Source organism: Adiantum capillus-veneris, chromosome 20, assembly GCF_014529385.1.
Source record: "Adiantum capillus-veneris isolate H3 chromosome 20, ASM1452938v2, whole genome shotgun sequence".
Taxonomy (NCBI): domain Eukaryota; kingdom Viridiplantae; phylum Streptophyta; class Polypodiopsida; order Polypodiales; family Pteridaceae; genus Adiantum; species Adiantum capillus-veneris.
Window position 1 is genome coordinate 22,962,489 of NC_140950.1, and position 20,809 is coordinate 22,983,297.

General features: G+C 42.9%; 1 protein-coding gene and 1 pseudogene across 1 annotated transcript; both read left to right on the plus strand.

The window, feature by feature from the left end:
• Positions 1–348: 348 nt before the first annotated feature.
• On the plus strand, positions 349–16,854 carry LOC147432233 (uncharacterized; annotated as a pseudogene).
• A 2,367-nt stretch (positions 16,855–19,221) lies between these two features.
• LOC147432234 (uncharacterized) lies at positions 19,222–20,176 on the plus strand. The gene is made up of 2 exons (XM_086491546.1): positions 19,222–19,623; positions 20,000–20,176. Exons 1-2 carry the CDS (start codon positions 19,296–19,298, stop codon positions 20,020–20,022), a joined length of 351 nt encoding a protein of 116 aa, XP_086347672.1. The 5' UTR covers positions 19,222–19,295; the 3' UTR covers positions 20,023–20,176.
• Positions 20,177–20,809: the final 633 nt, after the last annotated feature.

The window sequence follows — 20,809 nt, forward strand, 5'->3', positions numbered from 1 at the left end:
TCAATCTGATTGGATAGCAAAGTATCCCACCATTAATTCTCTCAATTCTAGGAATTGGGAATGCCCAAAGTTTGCTACATGCATAACTTGTAGCTAGAAGTAGTGTGAGAGCTGAGGCTACAATTAAAGGTTGATACTATTGAGAAAAACCTTGGAAAATTCTATGACATAATACTTGTTGATGGCAAAGATAAAGTCACCATGCAATGGAAAGAGAGAGAGAAATGCCATCACTTGAAAAACTGGGTAGATTATGAAGTACATTTGCTGCAAAGTGAGGAAGATAACAACGTAGGGTGCATAAATTGTTTGTATGAGAGAAGAATTATCAAGTACTGGCAATCAACAATGGTACATCTGGGAGTGGAGGGTTGCTCTATTATGCATTGACAATGCATTGGTTTGTGTGTTCAAGTGCAAAATGATTACACTCCATATGCATTGCATGTCACATAAAAAAGTTTTGACCTTAAAAATTATCTCAAGTTTTGAATATGTGCAAAAGGTGGCAGAGCTAGTTAAAAACCCTTCTTTAAGAACCCAAACTGTTTCAATAAATTCAACATTTTTGGAAGGCATTAGCGAGGGTAAGGAGCCTAAGAAAAAAATTGATACAAGGTGGACTTCTATGATAGGGCTTGTTCAAAGTCTATAGAAAAAATATAGATCAATCGTAGGTGTTGTGTATGAGCTTGCCAAGGAAGGCAAGGAGAAAATGAAAGCCACAAACTTGTAGGAATTACTCACGAATATTGAGGCTTTACTTTTCTTGGGTGGTTTACTCCCTATATTTAGAGAAATGTACCCATTCGACCAAAATCTCCCAACAAAGATAGCACTTTGTCAGCACACAGTTGCATGAAAGCTAGCATGCCTCCAATTGAATATCTTGTACAAGGAATGATCAAGCTTTTCTAATGAAGAGTTTTTTGAATGGATAAGTCTTTTGGATGTTGTCTACAATAAAAGGAGAATAAAATCCAACTACAATATATCAGCAAAGGCACTCTTTGCATTGATGTTAAAGGAAAGATGATTGAGCTACATTTAGGGAGAGAAGGGAAAGGAGTTTGTAAGAATCTACAATTTAACAACAAGGTTTTCCACAACTCACCACCTTTTTGAAGCAACAACTTATTGCCATAAGCAATGCTCTAACTAGTGAGATCAAAGAACAATTTCCCAAGGACGAGCTTCTTGAGGCTATGGCTATTGTTCACTCTCTCTTTTGGAACAATACAAAGGATCAAAAGCTTCTTCTACTTGAATTCAAGACTTAAGTACATGTTCTTTCCAAACACTTTAGAAAGATTATGGAGCTACATGACATTGTTTTGAAGGAGCTTATTGATTCTAAGGAGCTAAGAAATCCATTTGCACTATGGGAGAATGCTGCTGTTAACCGCACAGCATTACCGCATAAGAGGAGAGAGAGAGGTTCAAGAAAGAGAGAGATTGTATGGTGTAGCCCCGCCGAAGCGTTTTCCGACTTTTCCACGAGTATTACCGCATGTATTACCGCACATATAGCCGCGCAAATTACCGCAATAAAAAAAGAATCCCCACCCCCATTCCTCTCCCACTTTTCCCTTTCTATAAATCCTATTCTATTTTGTTATTTTTCAAAAATTGGTACCCCCTTTTTGCATGGAGTGTAAGAATCCTATTCTCATTGGGATTTTTAGTACCTCTCTTCTCTTTTCTTGCCTCATCTATTGGTATGATTCTCCTACTCTACTCATTTGTACTCCATGAGATTCTATATCAAAAAATATTTTGTTTCCACCTCAAAATCTTATGTCAACTATGCATTCATATGGAAATGGCAAGCGAACGATGATCAAAATTGTATTGTCTTGCGTTCATATACAAATAGCCCTTTTGTACAACATAAGTAGAGAAAGAAGATAAAATCCAAAAGATATTTATTAATTTTCATCCTCCAAGAGATGTCTACAAGTGCTTACATCCATGTCCAACCCCATGGTAGCTAAATCAACAAATAAATCTATTGATTCATCCTCTACAACCTCTCCTATTGAATCACCATCATCCTCTCCATCCTCGTCCTCCTCCTCACTATGGTTGGTTATTGGGAATGGTTGGTTCTCCTTGACCTCAACTGCATCATCGTCATTGGCGTCTTCTTGAGATGGTATGGTGGGATCTGCCAAAGTCTCTATGTTCGTATCTGCAAAGATAGATCTACTCCGTGGTGTGACTGGAATAACATACCAAAGTCGTCTTCGATACATACAAGGCACATAAAACACCTGTAGATCATAGAGCAAACAACAACATGAATGTAGTTTTATATGTATCATATAATGTTTTAGTGAGTTGCACATGGACTTTACCTGCTCACAACTACTAGGTTGCACCAAGTTGTCGGTCTTCCCGCGATGAAATTGCCCAGAGTCTACCATATAGAGCCCATCCTCATGTCTCTCAACCTCACCCGCAAACCATCGGCACAGTCAAAGAGATATTTGTGAAATGTTCTGAAATCCACTTTGATTATCCTCTCTATTGTTCCACATTCCCTCACCTCTTGTGTTGGCGTGTCAAAGTTGCCCATAACTCCACTATCGTGAGTGGTTCGACACTCATCCATCTTGTGGGTTCGAAAATGACGTCCTTCGGACCACATAGAGTTGAATGTGAAGGCCTGCAAAAACCAATCAGGATAGATGAGAGAGAGAGAGAGAGAGAGAGAGAGAGAGAGAGATGACACACATACACACACACACCCACACCTACACACACACACTCACACACACACACTAAACACATTGAGTATATTACCCTTGGTAGACATCCTCGCGCGTACTCCCATTCTTTAGGGCTTATTTGTTCTCCTTGTGCCTTGGCCTTGGTCATGGCATTGTGTATCCACCCAACTGGAATTAGATCAAGGTATTTGACAAGCTCTTTAGGAAAGGGAGATGCTCACCTACCACCATGTGACCTCTTCCATGCTTCCCTCTCACTTTCTCTCGTTGTACGCACCTCCACATACATATCCACCCATTTGCCCATGATGGGAGTATTGAGTAGACAATGGTTGTTGACTATGGATTGATATTTCTTATCCAAAATCAAGAGAGAACCTTTCCCACTTGGAATGTTTGCATGTTTTTTTGGATCCTCTTCCTCCGTCTTGATACATCAAAAACATCTATGCCGTTCCATAGCTCTTGAAGCTCTTCAATCAAAGGTGATAAATATACATCCATGTTCTTCACCTTGTGTTTTCCTGGGACTAGAAGAGAGAGCAAAATGTTTCCCTTCTTGGTTGACTCCCATGGTGGAATGTTGTAGTTCACAACAACCATGGCCAAGTACTCCATGAGGTAGACCGATGCCGAAATGGGTTTACCCCATCACTAGCCAGACCAAGCCTCAAGTGACGAGGCTCTTCTCTAAACTCCGGCCATGTCTGCTCGATGTGTTGCCATGCCGACGAGTCAGCCGGCACTCTCATAACCCCATTGGTGGAGCGATTTGCCATATGCTATGTAAGAAGCTCGCTTGTTCCTTTGGTGCTGAACATGTGCTTGATGCGGGGAATGAGGGGGAAATGACGAAGAACCTTGCAAGGTATTGTGGTTCCTTGCATTCCCTCTTTGTACCTTGATTCTCCACACTCGGGGCAAGCATCAAGCCCTGCATGTTCATTGCGGAATAGCACGCAAGACACATGCATGTATACGATCATAGTCCATCCCAAGCCTTGTCACCACCTGTCGTGCCTTCCGTCGATTTTCTGGAAGATGATTGCCTTTAGGAATCATCTTGCCTAATAGCCTATGACATAATTAAAGAACACTCGTTATTGCATATAACCACGAAAATAACTCACAACTAACACTTATTACACTTAAACGTACCTCAATAGTGCATCGACCCCTGCATTGCTCCATCCAAACATTGCTTGAATATTCAAGATCTCAAGAGACGCTCGTAATATGGAGTAGGAGCATCCCTCGTAAAGAGCGGTGTGTGTTGCCTCTAGCAATGAATCTTTGGTTTTTTGGGTGGCTTCATCATATGCACACTCAGGCTCACACTCATTCGCCGCCTCACGTGCAAGAAGATCCTCAACCATATTGTGCAAATGATCTTCCTCCACCTCCATGTGGGGCGGGGTGGTGGGGAGATCCCCATATGTGGTGGATGCAGGATGTGCATTCGCTCGTGTGGATCCACCCACATCAGACGGTGGGTGTGACCCCCCTCCCATGATTGCTTCCTGGCGCAATCGCTCTTCCGTCCTCCTCCCGCCTCCGCCCCCGATCACACTCCAATGGGGAGCGACATCAATGGATGCCAAAACCCTCGGATCACTAGTTTCCATTTGAGAGCGTTTTCTCGGATCGTCCCATAGTCCATAATCATCCACGTGAGCCAAGCATATACACCGAAGCCGTGCAATTGCACGCTTAAATTGCGTACATGGACATGGTAGTCGCTCTCTCAACCATCGAGTTTGTTCCGCGCCAACCGGCGGACCCACGTCATCCCAATCGACCTGCACACACGACCACACACTAAATAAGAAAAATAAGAATCAAGAATGTTGGTACTGACATGACTGACACTCATTAAAGATAGAGAGGACTGTAAGGTAAAGAGGTCATCCAGTCGGCGTAACCTTAATATCTCATCAGAGATTTTTACGGTAATACACGCAGTAATACACGCGAGAGCGGACGCGGCAATACGCGCGGCAAAATTTTCAGCAAACTTTTTTATATAAAGGGGGCACCTACGTGCCCCCACGAAATTGAATGCCAAAAATTCAAAAACGAGCTCCTTCTCTGCGCGGGCCTGTTTCCCTCTCCATCTCCAAGCTCTCTCCTTCTCCCTCTCCATCTCCAAGCTCTATTACTCTCTTCATCTCCATCCCCACCATATCCAAGCGATCGAGGTCACGACTGTAAGTGCTCGAACTCTCTCTCTTTCTTCTCATTCTTCTACACACACACACACACACACAAACACATACACACACACATGCACACACACACAATGCATGCACATTGCACACACACACACACACACACACACAATGCATACACACACATGCACTAACATGCATACACATTGCACACACACACACACACACACACACACAATGCATACACACATGCACTAATATGCACACACACGCACACACACACACACACACAAATTTGTGCACAATCACACACTAATGCAAGCATTAGTGCGTGCATGAGTTACAAGCACACACTAATGCTTGCATTAGTGTGTGCAAGCATTATAGACACACACTAATGCTTGCATTAGTGTGTGCATGCATTATACACACACACACACACACACACACTAATGCTTGCATTAGTGTGTGCATGCATTAGTGTGTTTCCACACACTAATTTGTGCCCAAGCACACACTAATGCAAGCATTAGTGTGTGCATGCATTATACACACACTAATGCTTGCATTAGTGTGTGATTGTGCACAAATTAGTGTGTTTTCACACACTATTTTGTGCACAATCACAGACTAATGTCCGCATTAGTGTGTGCATGCATTAGTGTGTTACCACACACTAATTTGTGTCCAAGTACACACTAATGCAAGCGTTAGTGTGTGCATGTAACATTTAATGGCCTAAAAACTTGTGTGTAGCGGAAATTAGCATGAACATAGTGGGCATTTCGTTAGAATAGATTCCAAATGAGAATTACAAGAGTGATTGGGTGGAGAGAGCAACAAAAAGCATAACACCTAGTTAGACAGCATGAACAATACTTTCAAAAGAGAGAGAAATTAAGCTATTGACAACAGTTGAGGACCGGATTTGCAAAAGGCTTTGTATTATGGTTCCTCCCATCAAGAGAGACATTGTACAATATAATTCTTTGTGTTCCTTCAAGACTAGCTAGTGCAATGAAGATGAAAGCTTCATGCACTAAGCAAAACACTTAGCAAACACAACATCAATTATCCCCGGTCTCAGACCCAAGACCTCACACACCTTCGAAGATGGTGAGAGCTAGCAGGATATGAGAGTAGATTGAGAGGAAGAAGGAGTATCTTACGAGAAAGATGTACATCTCCTCACATAATCACTCTTATTAGCATAGCTTAGCTTAGTAATTAGCATGGTAGAGGAGATGAGCACGCATTGAAGCTTGGCTCTTGGTTGGATTTGCATCCACATGCCAAGAGTGTGTCGATGTAGGCTTCTATCTCACAAGCTTGGAGTAGGTGATGAGCTCTCCATTAAAGCTTGGGAAGAGATAGTCTTCTTTACTTCTCACATAGACTGTGTGAGAGTGTGTGTGTGATAATGCCTTGCAAAAATCAGCCCCCCCTCTCTCTCTCTTGGGCGAGCCCTCTTGCTATTTGCTCTTGCTCTACCCTCATAATTGGACCTCCCTAGGTCAAGCCAATGACTATTAAGCAGCATAAGTGATAGCCTTCTGACATGTGTCCCCCTTTCCCCTTTTGTGAGAGCTTTAGGTAATTTAATAATTCAACTAAACTCTCATTGGACCCCTTTGCCTCCTGGCCAATAGGAACCAGGCAAGCCATTGGGCTGCTAAATGCTCATTGGACCCCTTGGGAGACTATCCAATAGTCTTCTAGAGGACTAAATTCTCATTGGTTCTTTTATTAAGTGTTTTTAAAATTAATTAGACTAGATTTACTCTAGCCTAATTCTCATTGGTCCATCTCCAAGGCCATCCAATAGGAATTGGGTACACCTTGTGGGCATCTGGCCTAGGGAGTTGACATGTGTCCCTCATTCCCTTTGTGTAAAGGGAGCTTGTGTGTGTGTGTGTGTGGATTTCTCTCTCATCCCCTACATGCAAGGCTCGCTCCCTCCCAAGTAGGGATTGCAAAGACTTTTTTGTACACACACAAAGCATCCAATTCCCTTAAGGTTGACCTTTGGACACAACCTTTGTAGTTTGGAACCTTAGCATTTTGGAACCTTAGCATTTTGGAAGTCTTAATGGGTTGAGCCTTAGGGTCTTTTTAGCCCATTGTTGCACATGGATCTTTTGCAGATGGCCCCCCCTTTGGATCCCTACTGTGGCTAGTCTGCTAGCTTCCCCATATTAAATGATCAGTTTAACATGAGAAAATCATTTAGGAGAATTAGATATTGATTATTATGACATTACCTCTCTCTTGAAATCATAGTCGTCCTCGACTATGGTGTAGAGAAGATAAAGCATGTTCATGAGTCCTTTTCTTAGCGGGTAGAGGATCCCTATGTTACCCTACGACATCATTCCACAATGGATGACTAGTCCATTTGGCTCTTGAGAGCCTGAGGCTGCCACAAGCATGTCTGCACATTAGTCCTATTAGTCTTCCGTAGTAGAGTGACAAGCTCTACTTGGTGTTTGGGAGACGTCGTCTGCGCAAACTTGATCTAAGCATGCATACTACTTCATTTTTGTGCACAATAAAGAAAAAGAGAGTCTTATAAGACAAAAAAATTTGTTCATTTTTAACATTTTGTACATTTGCTTACTCTTGGGAAGCATTGTAAGCATTGACAAGGTTTAGGTTATCCTTTAATTGTATGCCTTGCATCTATCTAGCATCTTCAAAAGGATAATTCTTAAACTTAATAAGATATTGTCGGATAGTCTTACCGCCTCTTAGTACCTTGTCTTCATGTCGGAGAATGGACTCGGGCTGCAGCACCTGCTCTTGGTCCTTGATCTCCGGTGGGTCTTCAATAGTTGGTTCTTGAGGTGGCTCTCCTTTGTAAGGCTTTAATAGGCTCACATGGAAAGCATTGTGTATGAGCCAATGATTGGGCAACTTGAGTTGATAGGCCATCTCATTGATTGGCCTAAGAATCTGGAAGGGACCATAGTACCTTTTTGCTAGTTTAGCATAGTACTTTTGGTGTCCCGTAGGATTCTTGCCCGTCATGTGCCTTAATCGAGCCTTGGGAAACTTTAATAAGACCCAATCATTTTCTTTAAAGGCTTGGGCTCTTCTGTGCTTGTCAGCAGCAGCCTTTTGCCTTTGTTGTGAGATAGAGATAGCATCCTTAATCTTTTGAAAAGATTCTTGTAGGTCTCGGCTATACTCATCTGCAGCGAAGATCTTCCCATGTACCTTAAGTAGCAAGGGGCTTTCTGATCTTCCCTCAATTACCTCGAAAGGTGCTTTTCCCGTGGAAGTATGTACAGTGTTATTGTAAGCATACTTCACTAAGGGTAAGTATTTCTCGCATTGGAATCTTTAATCTACTTCCATTACATAGGATTTTAGTAGATCGATAATTGTTAGGTTAGCTATTTCACTTTGGCCATCCGTTTGTGGATGATAGGCCGAAGAGAAGTTTAGCCTTGTCCCTAAATTCTCAAAGAGACCCTTCCAGAAATTACTGGTCATTCTAGGATCTCTATCAGACACTATGGACATTGGCAAGCCATGGTACTTGAAAATTTGTGAAATGAAGAGGGTTGCCATTTGATGGGCTTTGATAGTCTTTTTGACATGTATAAAATGAGCTTGTTTACTGAACCTGTCTACTATCGTCCATATTCCCGTATTCCCATGGATAGACTTAGGCAATCCAAAGATAAAATCCATGGATATGCTCTCCTATGGTGAATTAGGGATTGGCAAGGGTTGAAGAAATCCAAGTTGCTTCCCTCTATCCAAGTGGCATACCACACATTTAGAAACATACTCTTGTATGTTCACTTTCATGGTAGGCCAATAGAAATATGTTTCAATTCCCTTTAAGGTAGACTGAATCCCTCTATGCCCCGCATAAGGTGGAGCATGAGATTCATACATTACTTTCTCACGTAGTGAGTTAGTAACACATAGTCTATTGCCGTAGAGAAGATAACCATCTTGTAAAGTAAATGGTTCTTCTTTCTTCCCTAATGAAAGGGCTGAAATCACATCTCTAAAATCGGGATCAATAGCGTACTCATCTATCATTGAAGATAGATCATTGTGAGTGGCTATGGAAACCGCATTCACTCTCGGTCGTCTTGAGAGTGCATCAGCTACTTGATTATGCTTGCCAGTAATGTGAGCAATATGAAAATGAAATTGCGAAATGAAATTTGCCCACCTCATTTGTTTGTCGGAGAGCTTGGTCTACGTCATGAAGTACTTAAGATTTTGGTGATCCGTTCGTCGCAGAATAAAAGGAGTCCCCAATAAATAGTGCTTCCATGAGTCTAAGGCATGTAGAACAGCAAGGAGTTCCTTTTCATATATGCCTAAAGCTGGCTCAACAGGGTTGAGCCTTCGACTCTCATAGCCTATGGCGTGCCCTTCTTGGAGCAAAACAGCTCCAAGGCAATCACCACAAGCATCATATTGGACCTCAAATGGTTTTGAGAGATCCGGTAGTGTAAGCACAGGTTGAGAGATAAGCTTTTCTTTAAGCTTTTCGAAAGCATTGTTCTCCTTAGCAGACCATGTATACCTAACGATTTTCTTTGTTAGGTCATGTAATGGTCCCGCAATTTGTGAGAACTTTTCTATGAAGCGTCTATAGTATGCACACATACCTATAAAGCTTCTTAGTACATGAAGATTCCTTGGTTTAGGCCATCCTTTTATTACCTCCAACTTTGATGGAGCCATTTGGATGCCATCTTGAGAGATAATGTGACCTAAATACTGAATCTCTTGCAAGAAAAATTCACTTTTCTTTCGATTAACATAAAGTTTATTCTCTCTTAAAACTTGAAATATTACATGGAGGTGTTGCTTGTGTTCATCTAATGAATTAGAGTAGATGATAATATCATCAAAGAACACTCCAGTGAAGGTTCGATGAGGCCTGAACAGCTTCTCCATCAAGTGGTTGAATGTGGTTGGTGCATTGGTCAAGCCAAAAGGCATGCCAATGTACTCATAAAGACCAAATGTGGTGCGAAATGCGTTCTTTACAATGTCTTGATCAACTATCCTTATTTGATGATAGCCACTTTTTAGGTCAATCCTACTGAAGTAGGTCGATCCTTGTAGCTTATCAAATAGGTCTTCTACCCGTGGAATGGGAAACCTATTTTTGATAGTGATCCTATTTAGTGCTCTATAGTTGACAAACATACAATATGTGCCGTCTTTCTTTTGCACTAATAGCACAGGTGGGCAAAATGGAGATGAGCTAGGCCTAACCATGCCCTTCTCAACTAACTCATGCACTTGCCGCATAATCTCCTCTTGTTGAGCTTGAGAAACTCTATAAGGAGGTTTGTTAGGCGGTGAACTTCCTGGAAGAAGTTCAATTGCATGGTCATCATTATCTCGTTTAGGAGGTAGCTCACAAGGGATGTTGTCAATAAAAACATCTTGAAACCCCTTGAGAAAATTGGATAACTCTAATTCCTTTTGGTTGCTTTTATTTTCTTTTGCTAAAGCATTACGTTCATTTTGAGAATCTTTAACAAAAATCATGTACACGGAAATAGAGCTCTTTATTGACTTGTTGAAAGCTGGTGTATGTACAATGGGGATAGTGTTACCCATTTCCTTAGCATCTATATACATGTCTTTTTCCTGAACTTAAAGGAGATTCTCCTTTCAGGAAATTTAACATGGGCAGCCAAGCGGTCAAACCATGGTGCCCCTAGGATTACATTCTCATGCTTGAGAGGAGAGATAAAGAAGTCCTCTTTGTCCACATAACTTTGAACATGAAGCCAAAATTTTCCGATTAAGGGAGTGAATGAAGCTTCTTGCTCCTTGAAAGCACTGTCTACGGGTAGGACATCTCCCATCTCATAGGCGTGTATGCCTAGCTTGGTGGCCAACTCTATAGATATAAAATTGTGAGTAGAACCAGGGTCAAAGAGAATAAAAGCGTCATGTTCTCTTACCTTTCCCCAAGCATGGCATAGAGGAGATCCTTTGTGGTGAGTTTGGTGAGTCTCCTCCTCTTGGATTTCAACCAAGGAAGCTCTATGAGGATCTTGGCGGTTGTTCTTGTGTTGACAAGCGCGGTACACATGCCCTTGTTCGCCGCACTTGAAACACCGGTTATCCTTGCGATAACGCTCAAGCTCTTCAGGAGAGAGTTTGTTTTTACCTTTGTAAACTCCCTTCTCTTTATCTTTGTTGGAGTTTCCCTTAGGAAAATTTTGGACATTGTCCTTCCCCTTAGGCTCGCTGGAACCCTTGTTTTCCGTGGGCTTATTATTTCTTTTAGCCCCTATTTGGAAATTGATTCGAGAGGCCACCATAGTATGGTGTATTACCGCTGATATGGTACGTGGCCTTTTGGGGTTGACATACTCCGCCATTTCTTTGGTTAAGCCCGCACAAAATTGTTGCTTTTGCTCTCCAAAATCCAACTTTTTGAAGACAGTGGCTTTGAGTTGTAGGTCCCAAAACTTGTCTACATATTTGTGGATGGATTCATAGGGAGAGAGCTTTAAGCTTCGCCATTCGGTGAGTACTTTGTCTTTGGCATCAGTGGCCAAAAACTGCTTCATAATGGAAGCTCTTAAAGCTTTCCATGTTCGTGGAGCTTCACCATTGGCTCGTAGGCTAGACCACCATTGTTTGGCGGACTTTTGAAAGTGCATAGCTACATGGCGTAGCTTAGAGGACTCCGTGAAGCCCTCATCTCCAAACGCCGCATCAAACTGTTGGATAAAGGCCAAGACTTTGTCCGTAGCACCAAAGGTGCCATCATAGGTAAGGAAAGAGATGCTCTTCCCTCCATCTTTGAACTTCTTCAGCTTGGATGACCTCTTCCATGTGGCATAGGATTTCCTATGGCCTCTTCTTTTTGATGGTTCAAAGGTGGCACCATCACTTTCTTCAGAAGGTGAAGAATTTGAAGAAGGTGGAGAAGAGGGTGACCTCTTTCTCGCCTTTTTCTTGTTTTGATCTTCATCATCTTCACCATCACTTTCATAAGAGGAAGAGGATGAAGAAGATGGAGAAGAGGGTGTTCTCTTTCTCGCCTTTTTCTTCTCTTGCTTTTTATCATCCCTCTTTGAATTATGGTGTGGAGAAGAGTGCGATGGTCTTCTCCGCTTTGGTGGTGATGGAGAGCGTTTAGCCCGCCGTCTTCGTGGAGCCATCTCCGCCGAGGTGGCGGGAGACTCACTTCTTTCTCGTTCCTTTGATGGAGGCTCTTGAGTTCTCCTTTAAGAAGGAGATGCATCATCAAGAAGTAAATTCTTGAGCCCTTCATATGGATTCTATTCTTCTTCCCGAATTGGAGAGAGACCTCTTTTGGGAGTCTCACAAGGAGGCTTCCTAGGTGTTCTCTCATCATGGTGATGAGCTTGGAGAATCCTGTGAGCACGGAGCTGCCATTGCACTTCACTTTGGAGAGATGGATTGCCCATGGCTTGTTGAAGCCTAGAAACAAGATAGTTAACAAGCATCAGAGCATCATTGGTAGCTTGCTCATTAGCAAAATCAAAGTTATCAACATTAATTTCACTCTCTTTACTATTGTCAGCCATTCTAACAACTTTTAGGTGTAAACTTTTTAGGTGTACTTTGGCACTTCAAGCCCTAGTTGCTACTCCTCTTTAACCCTTTAGAAAAAGAACTCAAGATACTGTACCCATGGCTCGAATACCATTAATTGCAAGGAATAGAAGAGAGGGTCTTTCAACACCAAAACAACACCGGATCCTGTCAAGCTTCTAATAGCTCAATAGTGGTTAAGCCGTAGGCAAGCCCCGTAGGACTCCACTATTAAGACCATAGCTCTCGACAGTGATGCCCCGTTAACTGCACGAAGGCAGGCGCACTACAAGGCTGAAAAAACACTATTCTACTTACTCATCTCACAGGCAATTAATAATACCAACCATTTATAGCTAGCTTGAGGACCTCCCTTCTTGAGCAAGAAAAGAGAAACCTTGTGCTCTGATACCAATGTAACATTTAATGGCCTAAAAACTTGTGTGTAGCGAAAATTAGCATGAACATAGTGGGCATTTCATTAGAATAGATTCCTAATGAGAATTACAAGAGTGCTTGGGTGGAGAGAGCAACAAAAAGCATAACACCTAGTTAGATAGCATGAACAATACTTTCAAAAGAGAGAGAAATTAAGCTATTGACAACAGTTGAGGACCGGATTTGCATGGAGCCGGTCCCCCCTCCAAAAGGCTTTGTATTATGGTTTCTCCCATCAAGAGAGACATTGTACAATACAATTATTTGTGTTCCTTCAAGACTAGCTAGTGCAATGAAGATGAAATCTTCATGCACTAAGCAAAACACTTAGCAAACACAACATCAATTATCCCCGGTCTCAGACCGAAGACCTCACACACCTTCGAAGATGGTGAGAGCTAGCATGATATGAGAGTAGATTGAGAGGAAGAAGGAGTATCTTACGAGAAAGATGTACATCTCCTCACATAATCACTCTTATTAGCATAGCTTAGCTTAGTAATTAGCATGGTAGAGGAGATGAGCATGCATTGAAGCTTGGCTCTTGGTTGGATTTGCATCCACATGCCAAGAGTGTGTCGATGTAAGCTTCTATCTCACAAGCTTGGAGTGAGTGATGAGCTCTCCATTAAAGCTTGGGAAGAGATAGTCTTATTTACTTCTCACATAGACTGTGTGAGAGTGCGTGTGTGATAATGCCTTGCAAAAATCAGCCCCCTCTCTCTCTTGGGCGAGCCCTCTTGCTATTGGCTCTTGCTCTACCCTCATTGGACCTCCCTAGGTCAAGCCAATGACTATTAAGCAGCATAAGTGATAGCCTTCTGACATGTGTCCCCCTTTCCCCTTTTGTGAGAGCTTTAGGTAATTTAATAATTCAACTAAACTCTCATTGGACCCCTTTGCCTCCTGGCCAATAGGAATCAGGCAAGCCATTAGTGTGTGCTTGTGCACAAATTAGTGTGTCTACACACTAATGCATGCACAAGCACACACTATTGTGAGCATTGGTGTGTGAAAAAATTGTACACACTAATGCTTGCATTAGTGTGTGTGCTTGTGCACTAATTAGTGTGTTTTCACACACTAATTAGTGCACAAGTACACACTAATGTAAGCATTAGTGTGCATGCGTTACAAGCATACCAAAACATACCTCCATGTGGGTGTGCGATGATGTTGATTGAGACCCCAATGGTCACCGAGAAGCCCAACAGTAGATTAAGGTCCAACACACACACACTAGATTAATTTCTTTGCCACACACTAACGCACACACACAATAGATTAATTAGAAGCGCACACACACAAACACACACACACACACACACACACACACACACACACACACACACACACACACACTCTAAATGGATACAAAAAAAGAAGGCACACAAACCATTTCTTAAATAGGAGATAAAAGGAATCTTATGCAGGGAGGAATCCTATGCAAGGAGGAATCCTATGCAATAAAGAATCTCACTTTGACTAGAATCCAATGTTAATTAGGGTCCCTTTTTTTTGTGAAATTGTAGGATATGGCATCCTCTTCCATGCCCGACTATCGATCCATAGAGGACTTTCTCGCCGAGGGCCTCTCTTACGAGGACGCTTGTGATGCTTACTACTCGCACTCTTCCTCCCACCAACCACAATCCACCTTCGGTTTTAGATGGTTCCGAGATGTAGTACACGACCCCAACCTCGAGAGGGCATACCGCACCTAGGTAGAGTGGCTATCCTTGTAGCAGAGTCTTCTAGGGTGGTACACACCCCGCACAGTTGGTTGCCTATGGGCTCTCACAGCTTGCGACACCGGGCACCGGCACTCCGATCGTGCAGAGTGTGCCTCCCATAGCGCCTCCCTCCACCTTACCCTCGACTTTCCCGTCACCCGCACCTCCCTCCACCTTGCATTTGCAGTGATGCACGCCCGCACCGTCGAGTTATCTGTCGCCTACACCACCCAGCGGTTCGGGCTCGAGCCAGCGCTCTTCCCGTAGTGGTGGCCAGCACTCTCGTCGAGGTAGTGGCTCGTGCTGCTTTGGTGGTGGAGGGGGCAGTGCTACAGATTCACCTCCTCTTACATCCCGACCTCCTCGCTCACCCCTTGGAGCTCCACATGAGGATGAGGACCGCGATGCGCCCACCCCGGACGCTCGTGGCTACTACTATTATATACATCGAGGGGGGGAGGTGGATCTAGGTTCCTCTTTGGGGAGGACATTTCGAGGGCACCTTAACCAGCTGATCCACTCGACATACCAAGATTGCTTTAAATCTTTCAAAGATCAGAACCCAGCCGACTTGACATACATTCACACGACATTGCTCATGCGGTTCCCTAATCCTGAAGTGGAAGAGTTCTTCAGGCAGTGGCTCGAGGAGTACGTCAAGAATTTCTTGAAAAATAAGAAGTCCAGTGTGCGGAGGGCGGCAAAGCGAACATTTGAATCTGAGGGTCACAACTATCGCCCTGGAAATGTTCACGACGAGGAGTGGGAGAAAGCCTAGGTCGAGCTGGAGGACGAGAGAGCGACAGGTGCTAGGGCGCACACTCGGCAGGTGAAGGCGAGGGCGCAGCAAACGCCCACGCATTACGGCTCGGACGAAAAAGCAGCATGGAAAGATAAATTTGTGAGTGCGCGTATTTTCATTTGAATTGATTTAATTTGTGGTAATAAGGTTAGGTTTGTGATATTTTTTAATTGATATATAGCAAAATATTACTATGACCCGCCCAACCCAAGAGATCTAGAGATACAAAGAGAGCCACTCCGAATATCAGACATGGTGCTGGCTGTATGAAAACAACAAAATCAATCGCGAAGAATTTGAAAATGCATGTCGTACACTACAGCCTGTAAGTGTGAACTTTTTTTTAAAATGAGTGCATGTAGAATTATGTATCCATTTGTATTAATTAAAGGTTTTGTTATTTTTTTCTTTTCCAGAGTCAAGGAGTCCCTCGAGAGGTCCCAGGATCCGAGTAGCTCAATCCTCCGAGTGTTTTTGGGCCCGTCTTCTTTTGGCCACAGTTGTATAGCCCCCATGTATCGCCTATTTGGGCAATTTTGTAATATCCAATATAATTAAACACTTGATTTTGGCCCAAAGTCTTCTTTTGGCCACAGTTGTATAGCCGCCATGCATCGCCTATGTGGGCAATTTTGTAATGAACAGTTTCTCCAATATAATTAAACATTTGATTTTGGCCCAAAGTTTTTGTGCAATGAAATTGTTGTTTTTTAATTTATTAAATGTATAGGAAAAAAAAGGCAAATGACCATTTGGATGGGTCCTACCAAGGACCATCCAAATGGTCATTTGCTCTTTTTAAAAAATACTCGCGTGTGCAGTAATGCTTGCGGTAATTCTTGCTGTAACGCCCGTGGAAAATAACGCGAAAATATAGCCGGGCCCATTACCGCGTGCATTGCTGAAGGACCATTACTACGAGCATTGACTCCAGCATTACCGCCTCCGAGATTTTTTGACTTGAACTTTTCCTTTGTTTTTGTGCGTGTATCTGAGCGGTAATGTGCTCCAAATGTCATAGTGCTGGTGCATTTGGGAAAACAATCAAGGAGCAATTTAGTCATGTTGAGTAGCCATCCAAACCTAGTGCATTGACCAAGTTATGGACGAGGCTGTACCAAAGCATCTATTTAAAAGAGTAAATGCTAGAATACTTCAACCTCACAAATTTATGCCAAACAATGATCTTGGGCTTAATTGAAGATGAACATTTATTTAGCAGCTTGACTTTCATCAAGAATAGCCTAAAAAACAGGCTTGATGAGAACTTGGATACTTCTCTCAAGTTATTTTCATCCAAGTTGGATGTAGAAACATTCATGTATGCCCCCAATGAAGAGGCATTTGCACTATGAGACTTGAAATGCCGTAGAAGGGGTGAAAATGGTGAGGCAAAGAGCACCACGCCATCATTGTAACTTTAGACCTTCTTCTCTTCAGCTTCTCTTTTATTTTTTCTTGAAGAGAAAATCATTTAAGTAGACCAAGAGATAAATATTATCCTACTTCGACAATACTAGTCATCTTTGACTTCTCATAGGCACTTATAAAGGGATCATGCCCTTTTTGGCACCATAGGAACCTAGGATGCATCTTTTTACCCTCGTAATAACCTCGGTCCCTTTGCTCTTTTTATTTTTCCCTTTTGAATGGCCAATTCTTGAGAGAGAAAATCATTTAAGTGGGCCAAAATTCATTACATCGCCCTTGAAATCATAATCATCCTTAACTATGATTTTTACAAGGAGAGATTAATCCTTGGTCCACCATCGGCATTTTGCAAAGGATCCATTTTTTAACTTGACACCATTTCATAGTACATGTCCAATTTACTCCATGCATGGAAGCCTGGGCATTCACAAGGATGTCTTAACATTTTAGCTGCACACATTTTTGCGGTAGATAGCAAGTCTACTCAATACTTGGGAGATGAAGCTGGTGGAAGTGTGTGTCCTCTTGTATGTGAAAGGGCAACGGACTAAGCATGTCATTCTCCACGCAACCATTCTCCTCTTATAGGCTTAGCCTACCTTTAGGAGACCCCTGAATTGTGCTCATGCTTAGTTGGTCGTCATGCCAGGGTTGTGCCCTCCTGGTCGTACCCTTGTTTTGATGTTACTCCCCCTAAGAGAAGCATTTTTTCCTCGAAAACAAAAGTGGGACATTTCTTCTTAAGAATGCCAATGTTTTCCTTGGTGGCTCCTTCTTTAGGTCTATCTTGTTGGGGTAAAGGGCTATGGGTGACTGCCGAGGACTAACCATTAACTCTACTCTTCATATAAAATAAAGGTAACCGTACATACTCATTCTCTTGGTGTGTTGTTCCCCCCAACTAATCTTCTCTTTTTCTTGCCCTTTCCGCACGCATGTGCACAGGCACACCACCTCCCTCACACCTGGCATCAGAGCAAGGCAATGGCTTCGTGACATCGCTCCCCTCCCCTCGCCTATGAAGCTCTATGTAAAGGCTTGGAGAAGCATTTTTAGTTTTGGCAAGGCTTTTCTTAGATCTATAGGAGAAACAAAAATGTTTTTTGAAGCTTTTGGAAGAGGGGGAATCTTGAACCTTAGAGAAGCTAAAGTGCATTGCTTTTGAAAACAAGCAAAGTGAAGCTGCTTTTTGCAGGTGCGTATGCACACGACAGGCACTGCTTTCTTTGTGTCTCGCTGCTTCACATACACATGCATAATGAATGAGGCACATATAGAGAAAGGTGTTGGGGGAGCCGCTGAATACCCACAAGGGAATCCACTCTAGTGCACTTTCTTTCAACTTCGAAGATTCCTTGTGGAATCGAATCGTGGAAATTAATGTGTTTTTTGTAGAATCAACCCAGTAGTAACATGATTTGTGCTGATATAAGGAAATTCCATAGTAGGGAGATAGCCTTCCCAATTTGACTGTGTTTTGCTAACGTATGCTTATAGCATATCCTCTAGCACCTAGTTGATTTGCTTAGTGGGAAAATATATTACGACGAAGATCTTGTTTTTTAAAACTATGAAAGCACGTTCTTTGATTAAGAAAATCAAAGTTACAAGAAGTGGATATGCAAGCTGCTATGGCCCATCATAGGCTAGGGAGACAGCGAAGAATCTACTTCTTAGAATTATGTTTTTGATACTTCCTGGCTTTGGAGCCGCCACTAACACTTTGCACAGGCTTGAGAGCTCGCTTATTGTCATGTTGAGCTTCCGTTGGGGTCGGCTATTCTTGATCTCCCTCCATATTCATTAGCCTAAAGTCGAGCTCGTTCACTGTTCTTCAAGAGTGCGAACAAGCGTTGCATTGTCATCCCAATCTTCTACATCACCAACTTCCCAGTGCATCAAGGAGAACAAAAGGGAGTACCTTCTTGTTTTGGAAAGTGTTGAAAAATGCAAGCATGAATGATGAAAGGGTGAGAATTTAAAGCGAGATCAGAGTCAAGACCAGCCGGTAAAATTTGTTTGCTTGTGCTAGCCTGCCCGTGGGAAACTGACCTAGCACTATAAGCTTTTGAGGGAGGTGTAGTCAAATTGGGCATGGGCCTTTGAAGTGAGCGCAAGGACATCGGCGCAACTACCACCTTCTGAAAAAGTCAACAGTTATCGGCAGAAGTACAAGGCGGGAGGGGGGAGCGCTCAGCAGCGAGTGCGGCTGGCTCTATGACAACGCGGTGCCAGAATGAATGCAAGCAGATCAGCTGGGGTGGGTGAGGGCCCTGTGTGTGTGTCCGTGCGCGCCACACACACACACACACACACACACACACACACGTATATAAACAGCTGGAGTGCGCTAGTGGTGATCATCAACTCCAGACCTAAGTGCAATCCGGCTGCAGATCAGGCAACGTCGTGGTCAAGCGAAGCAGACATGGCGAGCTTGAAAGTGGGCATAGCTTCCGTCCTTGTGCTCATGGCCTGCTGCGGGGCCCTGCAGGGAGCGGAGGTGGTTGAGGGGGCAGCGTCGTGCTCGGCCACCTTGACGGGGCTGAGAACGAAGTGTGCCAATTACGTGATGGGGGCGGCACCGCCAAGGCCGGCGCTGGGGAGTGACTGTTGTCAGGTCATCAAATCGGCGTCGCTGCCGTGCGTGTGCAACAACATCCCGCCGGGCGTACTGGGCCTCCTCAATCGCCCCGCCATTCTGGCCGCCATCTCCAGCTGCGGCCTCAAGCTACCCCGCGGCACTCGCTGTGCAGGTTCTCTCTCTCTCTCTCTCTCTCTCTCTCTCTCTCTCTCGGCCCCGTCCGATAAGATAGACCGTAGATCAACATAGCCGCCTGGTAAGTCACGCCTTGAGTTCAACCTCATTCCACTGCCCTTGGCAAGTCACGTCTTGAGTTCAAACTTTATTCTTACACTACATTCTTTGAGGTCTTGAAAACTACCCAAGCTTGGCATAGGCTGATATTATTTAATCATTAGCTGAAAATGACATATTGCATTTTGAATTTTTATTTTGGTTTGTAAAATTACTTGAACTTAAATTTGCTCCTCTGCATTCAACATTTTGCCTTGCATCTTGCCTTCCGTTGAGTTTGTTCATTTCTAACGCACGTGTCGTCAATCTTGCAGGTATGACATATCCCGGAAACTAAACTCTGCCGCTCCGAGATACTAGAATTTCCAAGCTATTGTTAGCTTCTAAGTGAATGGGCCCCATTGTAGTTGGCTATTCCTTTCCTTGCATAGCTTCTCTTCAATAAAAGCTCATGATTTCTTCACTATAATCAGTTTCAATTCATGTCAAAATCGTCCTTTGATTCTTTCATGAAATTCTTTATCAGTTGTCAAGATAGAAGGCTTTGGCAAGTCTTAATGATGTTCATGCCTATGTTTACACAAATGAAAGGTGATGTTTATTGTGATATTTTAACGGTTGGTGGCTTTTGAATTTTTCTATTCCTCCCTTTGATATGTACTTCGAGGATGCTAGTTGGTTCGATGTGTTATATTCTAACCTAGCAAAATAAAGGCACACTTTAAACTCTTCCGACTTATTTGAAGCATTTCCCCTTATTTAAACTAAAACTTTTTAATTTTGTCAATTTTCTTCAAGGAAAATCTTCCTACTTTTTGGTCAAAATTTGAAGCATTTCCCCTTATTTAAACTAAAACTTTTAAAACTTTGTCAATTTTCTTCAAGGAAAATATTGGCTTTTCACTTGTACATGCTATTGAGGGCTCAAAAAACTTCGTCAATTTTCTTCAAGGAAAATATTGGATTTTTACTTGTACAAGCTATTGAGCGACAAATATCCTTGCCTGGTAAATCTTCGTGCTCTATGGATGCCATGGCTCAGTTGGAGCATGGCTTGTTTTGAATTTTTTTTTGTGTTCACTAATATTGTGAAGTGCACAAGAATAGAAACCGAGTGTGTCCCC

Excerpts from the sequence above, each read along its gene's own strand:
- LOC147432234 (XM_086491546.1), top strand. The coding sequence starts at position 19,296 with ATGGCGAGCTTGAAAGTGGGCATAGCTTCCGTCCTTGTGCTCATGGCC. Across the intron at positions 19,624-19,999 it reads CCGCGGCACTCGCTGTGCAG|GTATGACATATCCCGGAAAC; the intron begins GTTCTCTCTCTC and ends TCAATCTTGCAG.